Source organism: Aethalodelphis obliquidens, unplaced genomic scaffold (genome assembly GCF_003676395.1).
Source record: "Aethalodelphis obliquidens isolate GAN/ISIS:26980383/991018 unplaced genomic scaffold, ASM367639v1 scaffold9, whole genome shotgun sequence".
Classification (NCBI taxonomy): domain Eukaryota; kingdom Metazoa; phylum Chordata; class Mammalia; order Artiodactyla; family Delphinidae; genus Aethalodelphis; species Aethalodelphis obliquidens.
The window spans coordinates 38,079,162-38,092,409 of record NW_020837953.1 but is presented as its reverse complement, the minus strand read 5'-3'; the positions used below and the strand labels follow the sequence as shown (position 1 = coordinate 38,092,409).

Below are 13,248 nucleotides of genomic sequence, written 5' to 3'. Positions count from 1 at the left end.
CTAACAGGTTTCAAACAGTGCTGCTGGCAAACCGTCACACCATAAGGATCTTATTTAAGCAAACGATCAGACACAGGACAGAAATGTGTGGAGAAACTCAGAAGACCTTGAAGTTTTATACCGAGAAGAGAAAAAAAAGGAAAGCCCTGTGCCCTGACACCCGGGACTCCTCTTCAGCTGAAGATCCCCAGGCCCCCTACGGAGCCCCAGGAATGCAGGTGGGAGCCAGCAGGGCGACCTGGAGGTACCACATCCTGGGAAAGCCTGGCCTGGGCATGGACTGGAAATGATTCCAGCCTTCCACAGGCTGCTGGGCAACAGCTGCCTCACACAGCAAGCCCAAATTTTCAGGTGGAACAAAAATAAGACGACGATGTTGAAGAAGCAAGACTCAGCTCCAGGCCCCCCTCTTCCAGGGTGTGTCCCCCGAACCCCATGCCTGGTGAAGCTGCTCATCCTTTGGCCATGGGCTCCCTGGCTTGTCAGCCCACTTAGCACCCTGAGGGACCTCTCCCTTGGTGAACTAGACCTGGCCCTATGCCCACAACCCGGACGGCGGCTGGCGTTCCAAGGCTGAGCCTGATCTGCCTCAGGGCTTGTCTCACCACCTGGGAGCTGGACGCCCACCTCTGCACCTCCATCTCCACACAGACCTCCGGGAACTCAAGACTACCCACAGCCTAGCCGACTCTCCACGTCCACCCGATGGGCATCTGAAGTTTAAAATGCCTCCAAATCAGTCCCTCCCAGAGCCTTCCTCACCTGGAGAGTCAGTGACCCCACCTTCCAGCTGCTCATCTGCCCCACCCCCGCATCTGCAAACACTGCTGGCTCTACTTTTTTTTTTTTTTGCGGTACGCGGGCCTCTCACTGTTGTGGCCTCTCCCATTGCAGAGCACAGGCTCAGCAGCCATGGCTCACGGGCCCAGCCGCCCCGCGGCATGTGGGATCTTCCCGGACCGGGGCACGAACCTGTGTCCCCTGCATCGGCAGGCTGACTCTCAACCACTGCGCCACCAGGGAAGCCCGCTGGCTCTACTTTTTTTTTTTTGGCTCTACTTTTAAAACGTACCTCAAACCCGACTACCTCTCCCCATCTCCAACTCTAGTCTCCAGTCTAGGTTAGACCAAAATACATTCTTTACCTGACCTCCATCTGAAACTAGGAAAGGGACGTGATCACATGATAGTCGTCTAGTCTTGTTTAAATAGTATGAATTCTTTGTAATTTCCCCCAAGTTCGGTGCTGTTCAGCCCTTCACATGTGTTATTTCTTTCAACCCCCAAGTGCCCCGAGCCAAGCCCTATGGCCCTGGCCTTCAAGGCCTCTGGCCTCACCTCCTACCCCTGCCCACCCCCTTCACTGCTGTCTCCCACTCGGGCCTCCCTGCCAGGCTCAACCCTGACAGCTCACCCCACCCAGGGCCTTTAAAGGGGACACTCTTCTCCCAGACCTGCGCGGGACTGAACCTTCTCATCCTTAAGTCTCATTTCACACTTGACCACCAACGCCAGAGCCTTCCCTGTTTACCCCTCCGCCTCTCCCGCCCCTGGTCTTCCATTATTTTCTTTATTTGCTCTTCAACAATATATACTGTTTATGCAGCTGCTTACTCTCTGGATTCCTCACTAGGACACAAGCTCCACAGAAGAGTGACTCAGTGTCTGACACACGAGTGCCTGCTCACAGAAACATGTCACTGAGCAACCTGTTAGAAGAATGAACACTATCACCCTCCACTTGATACATGAGAGAACTAGACTCCAGAGACAATAAGTAATTTGTCAAAGTTCCCGTCTGCTCAAGGGGGCAGTGCTGGTTTGGAGCCCATGTCGGCTACCTCCAGCGAATTTCTCCTACTTTCATTTTTCAGGCCCCAACCCCTCCCCCAAAAGAGCATGAGGCCAAAGCGTTAAGACCCAGCCCAGGTTCTGCGGCTTCTAAAAAAAGCCTATAGCCTATGGCATTCCTCCACCATTCTCCAAGGTACTGACTGCAGCCACCCACCACAGGAATACTGTATGCGTGTAGGGATTCCCAGTCTTTTTTAATATTAAGAACTCCTAGGCACCCTTAAAAACCTAGCTCGGACAACATCTCCTCCAGGAAGTCTTCCTGGAATCAACCTCGGCCTTCTCTATGCTACCTTCTCTATGCAGTAAGCTTGGCCCTGGCTGCAGGAATCACGTCACACAGTAATCAGCTCCTGGGTGTGTCTCCTGTTCTAGACCACGGATCACCCAGGGCAGGGACGCAAGTCGACTTAGCTATTCGCAGCCCTGGACAGGGTGATGGAGAGAGAGAGGACAGCTGCACATCTGTCTGACGAGATTCATTCACATGCCCTCCCTGGGCTCGGGATTTCTGTCATGGGCACATCCTGGACCTTCTCCTTTGCAGGATTTGATGCAATTTTAATGAAGCAGCTTGCTGGGGGTTCTTTCTTTTCTTTTTTTTTTAAAAATTAATTAATTAATCTTTGGCTGTGTTGGGTCTTTGTTGCTGCGTGCGGGCTTTCTCTAGTTGCGGCGGCTGGGGGCTACTCTTCGTTGTGGTGCGTGGGCCTCTCACTGCAGTGGCTTCTCTTTATCGTGGAGCACAGTCTCTAGGCACGCGGGCTTCAGTACTTGTGGCATGCAGGCTCTAGAGTACAGGCTCTAGAGCACAGGCTCAGTAGTTGTGGTGCACAGGTTTAGTTGCCCTGCAGCATGTGGGATCTTCCCGGACCAGGGCTTGAACCCACGTCCCCTGCACTGGCAGGTGGACTCTCAACCACTGCGCCACCAGGGAAGTCCCTGTTTTTTTTTTTTGTTTTTTTACCAACATCCCCCTCCTATTAGACTGTAAGCCCCACCAGGGCAGGGGCTTCTTGTTCACTGCTGCATCTCCAATGCCCAGTGGGGGTACTCCACAGACATCTTCCGGTCAACTGGATGGAATGATGGATAGAAGGGAGGGAGGGACGGAGGGAGGGAAGGAGGAAAGCCTAGCAGAAGCACAAGCAGAAAGAAGGCTGATGGGCTGTCAGATGTCAAAGCTCAGTAGTCCTCGAGCTGCTGCAGCAGTGGTGAGCAGCTGTGGCAGGCGCGGCACGCCTGCTGCATTCGTGGGGCAGGAGCTCACCTATAGGAGTCCCCATCTCTGTTGTAGTCACATAAAAGGTAATCCTTTCCCACCACCTTGTCTCTGGCGATTTTCAGTGGCTGGTCAACCGAAGACAGGAGATCTTCACATAGACTGGGGACCTGGCAGGGAGAGAGGAAAAGTCAGAACAGAGGTTAAAATAACACATCAAACCCAGGTTGGCGAACGGCATCTGTAGCCATACCGTGGTCAGCATATTTAACATCTGGCCCTTGGTAGCCTGCCAGAATTATGGGCCTGTTCTTTTCTTTTCCACATGTGTCTGACACCAACTGTGTCCCTCTATAAAGAAACCTGTTCTTGAATTACAGTGGAGCGTGATTTCCAATACAGCCTTCCTTCCAAACTGCGTGCAGCTTTAATTACCTGGTCGCCAGGGTGGTCTAGTAACGTACAAACGTGCTTGGTATTGGTCTCTGGTGGGCAAAGCATAAGCTGAAGCCCCGAGAAGAAGGTAAACACTTGAAACACACAGGAGTCCAGAGAGCTCTGAGAAGAAGAGCCAGTCCGTGCCGAGAGCTCCCACAGGCTCCCTTGCTGGGTGGAGTTTCCAGTACTTTCCAGGACCCCAGCCAAGCGTTACCAGGCTGGCTTACGGAGTCAACCCTACCTGCTGCAAAGGTAGCTTCCCACCAGCTTCCCACAGTGCCGAGCTCCAGCTGCTGTGCTCAGGCTCACCCTCCTGGGCCCCTCACTGAGGAGGGGGGCCCTCGCGTGGGGGGCGGGCAGGGCTGAATCTCAGGGCAAATGCTGCTGAATCGGACACAGAGCCCTGCTAGGAACCAGGCCTCTGGCCTCCTCCTCCCAACTCAAACATCAATTTCCACCGAAATATTCCAGGAAGGGAGGGCAGCGCTCTCCAAAATGGATTCCTTCAGGCTTGAGTCACTTCCATGCTATATTTTCAATGTGCTGACTTATTCATTTCATGGGCCCGGGTTTACGGAGGCCCCACCGTATCGTTTACCCGACGAGTGGCTGCCAACTGCACCAATAACCCTTCCAAATGGAAAAGTTAAATCATGTGGCAAAGACACCCGAAGAGCAGCTCAGCAGAGGGGTGGCCAGTCACAGCAGTTCCCGTGCTCCCCCGGAAGGCCCCCGCCACCACCAGAGAGGCACGGATGGGGACACGGTCACCTCGGAGACCACCAGCCTCCGTGGGCTTCTCGAGGCATCTCTGCTGATGGGGCAGTGCCTCCGGACTCAGCCTGGAAGGCGCTGTCTGGCACACCTGTGAGATGGTGACCCTGCCTGGTGACTCAGAGCCATTTCTCATACACCGAGCAGCACCGGGCAGCCAGCCGCCCGACACGAGACACACACATCATTAACCCCTGTCGACAACGTGCTTATTTCAGAACTCCTCCTGGATGCAACACCCATCTGTGTACCCACCTCCCCAAGCAGAAAGACATACAAACAAAAATGGGGCTGTGTTCAGTTAGTCCTGGTGCTGAGAATACCAAGCGTCTGCCACGCGTCATGCACTACGCTGGGCCCTTTACAGATGGAAACTATTGGAAGCTCACACTCATCCTGTGAAGTAGTTATTATCCACGTTTTACAGATTAGAGAATTGAGGCCCGGAGTCGTGAGGTTGCCCAAGGCCCACACAAGAAGAAAGCAGTAGAGAGAGGTGTCTCCCGCTCTGACCGGAACTCTGGTTTAGCGGACAGCTAAGAGGAAGAAGAGCACAGGCCAAAGGCACGGTCTGCTGGGAAACGACCCCCTCCCACCCAGCCCCTGCTCAGCTATGGCGCCCTTCACCTGGAAAAAAAAGGCCAGATCAAGGCAAGGAAGATTGTAACAGCTTCCACCCAAGGCAGCTGGGATTTGAGGTGGCCTTGCTTTCCTGTCGTTGGCCAAGTGCAAGGGCCCTGGGCACCTCTGTGCCCGCCTATCACTTTACAGCCTTTCCCTGGCATCACTATTCTGTCGGGCTGATTCCTTGCCTTACTTGTTGGGCCCTGACTTTTGCCTAGAACCCCATTCTAACTGGCTGGGGCCCTGACACTACTGGCCTAATTTATCCTGGAGTATTACGTAAAGACCAAGCAAACACGCTCTGAAGTTAGACTTCTTGACTCTACGACTCACTGGCCTCCTGGCCTGGGGCAAGTCACTTTACTTCTCTACCAAGTTGCATTTCCTCACCTGTAGAGTGGGGATAAGAAAAACTAACCCGGTTGCGGATTGCATGTGATGATGATGCAATCAGTACCCAGCGTAGCGTCCAGCACAGGGCAACGCGTGCACATCAGGAACCGACGCACTGATGCCCCTGCTCCCCCTCGGTCCCCAACACCACTGCTGCCTGTCATTCTCAGCCTGCAGCTCCAGCCTGGACGGCATCCCCGGTCTGAACAGCAGCTCCGGCCTAGACAGCAGCCCCAGCCTAGACTGCACCTGAATTTGCTGTACTGCCCCAGGCACTGGATGAAAATGCACCACTGAGATCCAGTTCTGCCCAGAGCCATGCTGACCCTTTCCCGCCAGTCCTGCTGCGGGTGGCTAAGTCCCCCAACAGAAGAAGCTTACAAGATAATGGGATTTGGTATAAACAGGCTTGACTTCACTCCTATCCAAGAGGCTAATTCATGGACCGAAAGTATTTCACTAATTTCTTCCCAGCACTTATACTAACTGAAATGATTTTTTAAATTCATTTGTGGTCATGTCTCTCTCCCTAGAATGTAGGTTTTACCAGGGCGAGGGCTTTGATCCTGTTCACCGCTGAATCCTCAGTGCCCAGGGCAGTGCCTGACACAGAGCAAGTGCTTGACGTATGTGGGAAGGAGGAAGGGAGGAGTTTTACAATACGGAGCCTCCTAAATGCCAATCGGCTTTTATTTTTTTGCAGTACGCGGGCCTCTCACTGTTGTGGCCTCTCCCGTTGCGGAGCACAGGCTCGGGACGCACAGGCTCAGCGGCCCTGGCTCACGGGCCCAGCCGCTCCGCGGCATGCGGGATCCTCCCGGACCGGGGCACGAACCCGTGTCCCCTGCATTGGCAGGTGGACTCTCAACCACTGCGCCACCAGGGAAGCCCTTGGCTTTATTTTTAAATTAATAAATTGGTGTGTAGCAAGGATCTTCACCTGAAGAGTGTATAGTCAAGAACTAAACTTTGATGGATACCAATGACAATTTCACTGTGGCTGCAACCAGGAATATGACCTGTGATGTGGTTCCACAGCAGCAGACAGAGAGAGCGGGAGTTTTCGTGAAAGTCCTGGCGTCCGTGTTACTATACGACCCCAAGGAGCACAGCGCAGTGCGAGACTGAGAACTGAGAGAGCTGGGTTCGAGCCCCTGCTCAGCTGTTAACTAGCCATGGAGACCTGGGCTGGGCCCGAGGCTGCTCATTCGGCAAACACAGCAGGTGAGCTGCATCAGACACAGATGGCTGCTGGGCCACTGTAAGAGCCTCACTGCTTCAGCGCAAATAATTCAGGTAAAGAAAGCCTCTAATCAAGACACTATTAGGTTCTTCATATGGTTAAACGTATTCATCCTTTGAGAATGCCCTTTTTTTTCCTTTTTTTGGTGTTAAGGTGTCCGTACCTTGATGAAACGATAGGTCTTGTTTTTGTTCTAAAGGTTCACAACCAATGACCTATTCCTCCTCTTCACTTTTAAATGTCTCTGGCCTGTGAAATCAAAAAATGTGGCAGCCACTTTTCTAGAAAATGGGATCCAGCCCTCCCTACCTGTCCAAGCAGATCTGGGTACTTTCAAGGCCAGCATAAAGGACCAGAAGGGACTCCACTCCCCACTTTGTAACTCACGTCCTTCGAAGCACAGACAACGCAGATTAAGGCAGCGGCGCAAGGGGCCGATCCGTGGTACCAGCTGTCATCAATGGCCACTCCTGTTGCCTGCCCAGCCTCCTTTCCTATTCTTCTGGTCACAAAGCTCCTCACACCATATGGTTGGGCAAGGCTGATCCCTACTCCACCACCACGCATGGGCAACGAGAGGGCCTCAGCCCCTGGCATATGCAGGGAAGAGTCTTCTCCAGGGGCGATGGAGGGATACACGGCTCACCTCCTTTCTGCCAGGGCAGCTGGGTTGGGGGTGCAGGGCCTGGGCTGCAGCAGGCAGCGGGAGAGTACCTCCCTGTGTTTCTGAGCACTGCAGGGCTGTGGAGATAGTACCTGAGCACCCAGATCCAGCCACCCTTGAAGACCTGTGCCTGGACCCTGCAAAATCTACGGCCAGGTTCTAACCAACCTAAGGAAAACATACATCTGAACTGTAACTCACAAAGCTCCGGCTGTGCACAGAAAAACACAGAGTTCATGGATGACGGATGACCTGCCCCACCACGAAAAGCACCTGGTTGTGATACGGCTGGATGATCCTCCACCCCAGCAGGTACAATTTTCGCCTTTTGGATAAACTCCCAAGTTGGGCCATATCCTTGTATTGTTTCCCTCCACCACTCCTGTTTCTTTGATCAAAGATAAAATGCTCTGTAAAAATAACATTATTGTCGTCATGTGGAACGAGAGGTGTGGACTACACAGTGTGCTCGCAGATTCGCACCAGAGCAGCTGCCATGGGCGCGTTAGTCATGATCTGGCACCACCGCCAATCCGTCTCGCTCCCACCCCCCTTCCCACCCCTGCACTTCTGCCTGAACCCTCTCAACCCACCACACTGTCCTACTCCGTGCTTCTAGACATACGAGTTTGCACACGCGTTCTTCCACTTAAAAATCCTCCCCATTTAGGGTGGCTGGATAAAACAATGCATTTGGCCAGTTAAATTTGTATTTCAGATACATAATGAATAATGTTTTAGTATGTCTCCAGTTTACACATGACATATATTGGTTGTTAAAACTGGCAACCTGGGCTTCCCTGGTGGCACAGTGGTTGAGAGTCCGCCTGCCGATGCAGGGGACATGGGTTCGTGCCCTGGTCCGGGAAGATCCCACGTGCCGCGGAGCGGCTGGGCCCGTGAGCCATGGCCGCTAAGCCTGCGCGTCCGGAGCCTGTGCTCCGCAACGGGAGAGGCCACAACAGTGAGAGGCCTGCGTATCGCAAAAACAACAAGTAACAACAACAACAAAAAAAACACACAAAAAAACTGGCAACCGATCCCCATATAGTCTTAAATCCTACCACCCTTCAGGGCCCAGACCAAACTCCAACTTCCTTATCAAGATGCCCCCACTCTTTGGAATTCCTGCAGTGACGATGATATCAACTGAATCCTAAATGCTCTGGGGACGGCTGTTCTAACACTGGCCTCAACTATCAGGTTACTCCTTCCTTAAGACTTAACGTTCTTCACTGAGCGCTGACTCGGTGGGTGCCCGCAGAGGCCGGTTCTCCAGACCTGGGCCAGTGACGCACACACTGGCGGGTGCTCTGGCGTGCTGGTGGAAGTGGGTATCAATCCTATGATGTAGGGTCACAGTACAGACCCAACCTCGCCCCACCTCCTAGTCATGTCAAATGCTTAGAACAGTGGAAGAAATCACGTTAAGTCTCATGGATCACAAGTTTGCACAGCAATTTAAATGAAAGGACAGGTCCAAACAAAGCCGGGAGTTCACTCCGGGATGTGAGTGTCATAGGCTCCGCTGCCTCGGGACCCAAGGAGGGCCTCTGGCGAGAACAAGTGCTTGGTGTCGACCATCCGAGGGCTGGACAGTTTCTGTCCAAACTGCCCATCTGACCTGCTTAACAGCCTTTGTAAGGAATGTTCATATAACACCAAAGGTGTCAGACCAATCCAAGCTGTTGGGGGGATTTAAACCTAATTCCAAGTGACATGGCACACTAAACAACGTTGCACTGGCCAAGACAGCGTTCCCGCCGTTGTTCTGGTGGTGAAGTTCACGCCTCCATCGGTCTCTCCACTGCCCCTCTGCGGCCACACCCCAGGGAGCAGGGACTGCCTCGCCCTTCACCACCGGCACCACCAGCTGGCTCACGAGTGCCCACGGGGCCACAGGGCCACAGGAAAGATCGGGTGAAACAGGAATAAAGTGAAATAGGGCAGGGAGAGGAAAAAACCCAGAAGGCAGAGGCAGGAGAGGGGCTAGCATGCCACGAGCTACTGCCTCAGGTGACCCTTTAACGATAACGAGAATAAAGAGAAGGTCACCAGGAGGGGGCGGGGGTGCCAGGCACTGCACTGCGTACACTCTACGTGCGTCGCCGCCTTGAGTTTTTGATTATTTTTTTCACGTAAAAGCTCTTACTTTATTAATTCTCTCACGACAAATCTGCACACCCACCGCAGAATCTTACTCCTCTGCTGTCCCATCTCCAGCTGACTTCTTTTTGCCAGCACCAAACTGGCCTCTGCAGTCCCCAGGACCGTCTTCATTCTGCTCGTGCGCTCCTTTAGCTGCTTTCTTGAGGTCTTCTCGTACAGGCCATGTCTTGCCAGCCTGTGTTTGGGCTCATCCTGCTTCGCGTGACCCAAGGGATCGTAAATCATGCCAAGGCCAGTTGTCTTGCCATCACCAACATGGGTTCTGAGCCCAAACACAAAGGTGACATCTGGTGTGGTCTTGTACATTTTGGCTAGTTTTCCCCAAATTTCTGTCTTAGGTACTGTTGCCTTCCCAGGACGAAGGACGTCAGTGCCCATTTGTTCCCGCTGAAGTAGTCGGGTGGTCATGAACTTCCTGGTCCGGACAGTTACTGCGTTGCTCGTGATGGCATGATGGCGGCTGATCTTCAAGCAGCCAGGAAGAAAAGAGTCTGCACCACCTCCTCTAATCCTCAAAACAGCCCTGCATATAGATATGGTTACTGTCCCTATTTTAAAGAAGGGCGAGGGAATTCCCTGGTGGTCCGGTGGTTAGGGCTCTGCGCTTCCACTGCAGGGGACACGCGTTCGATCCCTGGTCAGGGAACTAAGATCCCACATGCCGCATGCTGCAGCCAAATAAATAAAGGGGGAGGGGGTGACAAAATAGGGCCTTAGAGAAGTAACTTGCCCCAAGTCACACAGCTACTAGCCAGTGTCTAAGAAAAGACATGTGACATACAGTATATCTGGGTTAAAAAAATAAAAATTACAGGGACTTCCACTTCCCTGGTGGTCCAGTGGCTAAGACTCTGCATTCCCAATGCAGGGGGCCCGGGTTCGATCCCTGGTCGGGGAACTAGATCCTGCATGCCGCAGCTAAGAGTCCGTATGCCACAACTAAAGGTCCCGCACGCTGCAACTAAAGATCCCACACGCCGCAACGAAGACCCGACACAGCCAGATAAATTTTTTAAAAAGCTATAAAAAATAACTAAATAAAAATTACATTCACTCTTACTGTTGCCTCAAACTGAATCCTTTTCTACTATCTAGCCCAACAGCTGATCACATGAAAAGAGATACAAATCAGAAGTTTCCGGCCACAAGTGAGGTTTGTGTTTGGGCCACCATATGGTTCTACTTTGCCTCTTCCCCTTCTCCATTAGTTATTAATGTTGAAAAAAATTGTTCAACCAGAAAAAGAAACTTGAGATGAACCCTTAAAAAAGCACAAAAGCCAGACCAGTTCAACTCCATGGATAATCTAATCCACGGCGCCCTCGTCTTTAAGAAATGCACCCTTGTACCTCAGTTTTTTAAAAAAATGGCCAAACGAACACATTCCGTCTTTTGATCTGCCCGCTGGCTGAGAGCCCGCCACCAGAGAGATAAGAATCGAAAACAGACCGTGTTCGCTGGGTCGCACACTCAGATGAGTAACGTTGCTGAAACCATGGCTGGGCAGAGTGCTGGCTGGCCTCACTCCCGGGCAGACAGCAAAGCATCAGGATGCCGGGCTCCCTCCCCGTGACCAGCAGAGGTCTCTGCTTACAATCCGTTCCCTTTCCCTTTATTTTTTCCAAGGCCCCAAACCTTCCCTGCTTTTCTCTAATAAAAAATTAAAAAAGAAAATAAGGAGAGTGCTTTCAGTGACACACATGCCTGTGTCAGAAAACACAACCTACAGGGTGGCATTCTGGAAAACACCAAACTCAAAATCAAACACAAGTTCGAATCCTTGGTCTGTCACTTCCTGGCTGAGTGAAACCTTCCTAAACCTCAGAACTGGGGGCTACAACACCTACCTCAGTAGATCCTGACTGCCCACCCCCAGGCACCCATCAGGTGCCATGGATTCAGTGGCAGACGAGATGGACGGGCACGGCCCTGCTCTCCCAAAGCACGCTCCAGCTGCTGGAAACAGACAAGGCACGAGGAGCCATCCTGAGAGTGGCGAGGGCTGTGACGTGGACCTGATGGGGATGGCAGGGGGACTGCAGGGATTCGGTGGTCTAGGAGGTGGACGGGGCCGACACGTGAGTGGAGGAAAGGAGAGGCACTGTGATGGGAACGAAGAGCCGGCCCCAGGCTCCCCCCGCCCCCACCCCGAGGAGAGTAGAAGAGAGAAGCATCTGTGTGCTGCAATCCTCGGCCAGGTGGAGCAGTGCCTGTGGGCCCCTTTAAACGTGATGGCAAGCCCCAGCACACTGTTGTTCATAAAACTTCTTAAAGCCTCCCTCCCACCTCCTCCCCAGACTCCCAGGTTTAAGAAGGATGCACTTGAAGACCCATCCGTGAACGTGGGCCCAGGCGGCCTCTGGAGCCTATGGGAGATGAGGGATTCCCCCCCCCCGGCCCCACCCCCCCATCGGGGTGGAGGAAACAAAGTCCTCCCCACGACTGCCCAGCAGCAGCTTTTCTGTTGTTGTTGTTTTAAATATTTACTTATTTGGATGTGCTGGGTCTTAGTTGCAGCGTGCAGGATCTTTGGTTGCAGCATGCGGGATCTTTAGTTGTGGCATGTGGGATCTAGTTTCCTGACCAGGGATGGAACCTGGGCCCCCTGCATTGGGAGCGCGAAGTCTTAGCCAATGGACCACCAGGGAAGTCCCAGCCCAGCGGAAGCTTTGTTACCAGGACCTTACTTGTCACCAGAAACACCTTGGGCCCTGGAAGCAGAGTTTCCAAGTGAACTGATGTAACGCCTCTCCGAGTGTGCGTGCCCCGCACTGGGGACACCTCACCCCATCCTGTAAACCCACTCAGAGGGTTTGCCTGAGGAAGCGGAGAGGGAGCCCAGGGGACCTTGCTCACCCTCCAGGACCCCACCCTCCCCACCATGTGGATGGGAAAACCCAAGTGCAGGGAAGCGCCTCACACAGGTGGCAAGGTGGGGGCAGGGCAGAACTGGACTCTGAGTTCCAGACTCTGACCCAGCGATTCCAGAGCACAGACCCCGCTGGGCTGGCAAGGCGAGCAGCTTCCGCTCCCACACCCCCTTCCAGTGGGGCTCCGAGGAGAGGGGGTGGAGAAGGAAGAGAATCGGGGGGAACTCGGGGGCTGCACGGTCCCTGCCCGCCCATTCCGACTCCTGCGCTGTGGGCAGGGACCCGCGACACTGCCAGCGCCACCACCCAGCACAGCCTGACCCCAGGGCCGCCGGCCCTCCTCGTGTTTCAGATCCGGCCTCTCTTCTAATTAAGCTATCACTGGACTCTGAGAACAGTATACTTTAAGTACAAGTTCAGACCGTTTTCTTCACTTGAAGCCTGCGAATTACAAAATGCGCTTCGAAGGAGAACGTGGTTAAATGCACACGACAAGTGTAGGGAGCAACCTCCCGGTTTGGCAACACCATAACGTGTGCGAGCCGTGCCCCTCAGACTCGGGCCACCGGCACGGGCTCCTGAGGGCCACATACTGCCAGCCGGGTCTCATCACTGAGGGTCTAACACATGGGAAGCTGCCAACATGAGGAAAGCGTTTCTGACCAACACATGTTCTATTCTGCTTAGAAATCAATTTTTCATGTGCCATTAACAACAAAGAGCTTTCTCAAGAAACAATAAGCCTCCCGCCGCTCTTTTCTGAGGCAGGTGCCCCAAACCACCCCAGAGATAAATAATAAACAAAGGCAAACTTCCTGGGCTGGGTTTCAGCCATTCATACCCCAAAGCTTTGCCTTCTAGAAGCTTGCAGGCTGGAGTAAGAAGCCAGAAGCCTTTTCTAAAGAAGGGTCAGGAGGGGGCAGGACAAAGAGAAGACAAACTGAAAGGGGAAATTGAAATCACTACATGTGGGTCATCCAGGGGCACACACAAGGCT

The 13,248-nt window shown here is 53.2% G+C and overlaps 1 protein-coding gene and 1 pseudogene across 6 annotated transcripts in view; both read right to left on the bottom strand.

Moving 5' to 3' along the window:
- The window catches only part of CAPZB (capping actin protein of muscle Z-line subunit beta), a 135,761-nt gene that overhangs the window by 38,526 nt on the left and 83,987 nt on the right, over positions 1-13,248 (bottom strand). For all 6 annotated transcript variants that reach the window (XM_027109949.1, XM_027109950.1, XM_027109947.1 and 3 more), the window contains exon 3: positions 3,125-3,246. In XM_027109949.1, coding sequence (XP_026965750.1) covers positions 3,125-3,246 — 122 coding nt within the window. The remainder of the gene's footprint in view (positions 1-3,124; positions 3,247-13,248) is intronic.
- Positions 8,167-9,966, bottom strand: LOC113622366 (40S ribosomal protein S24 pseudogene; annotated as a pseudogene).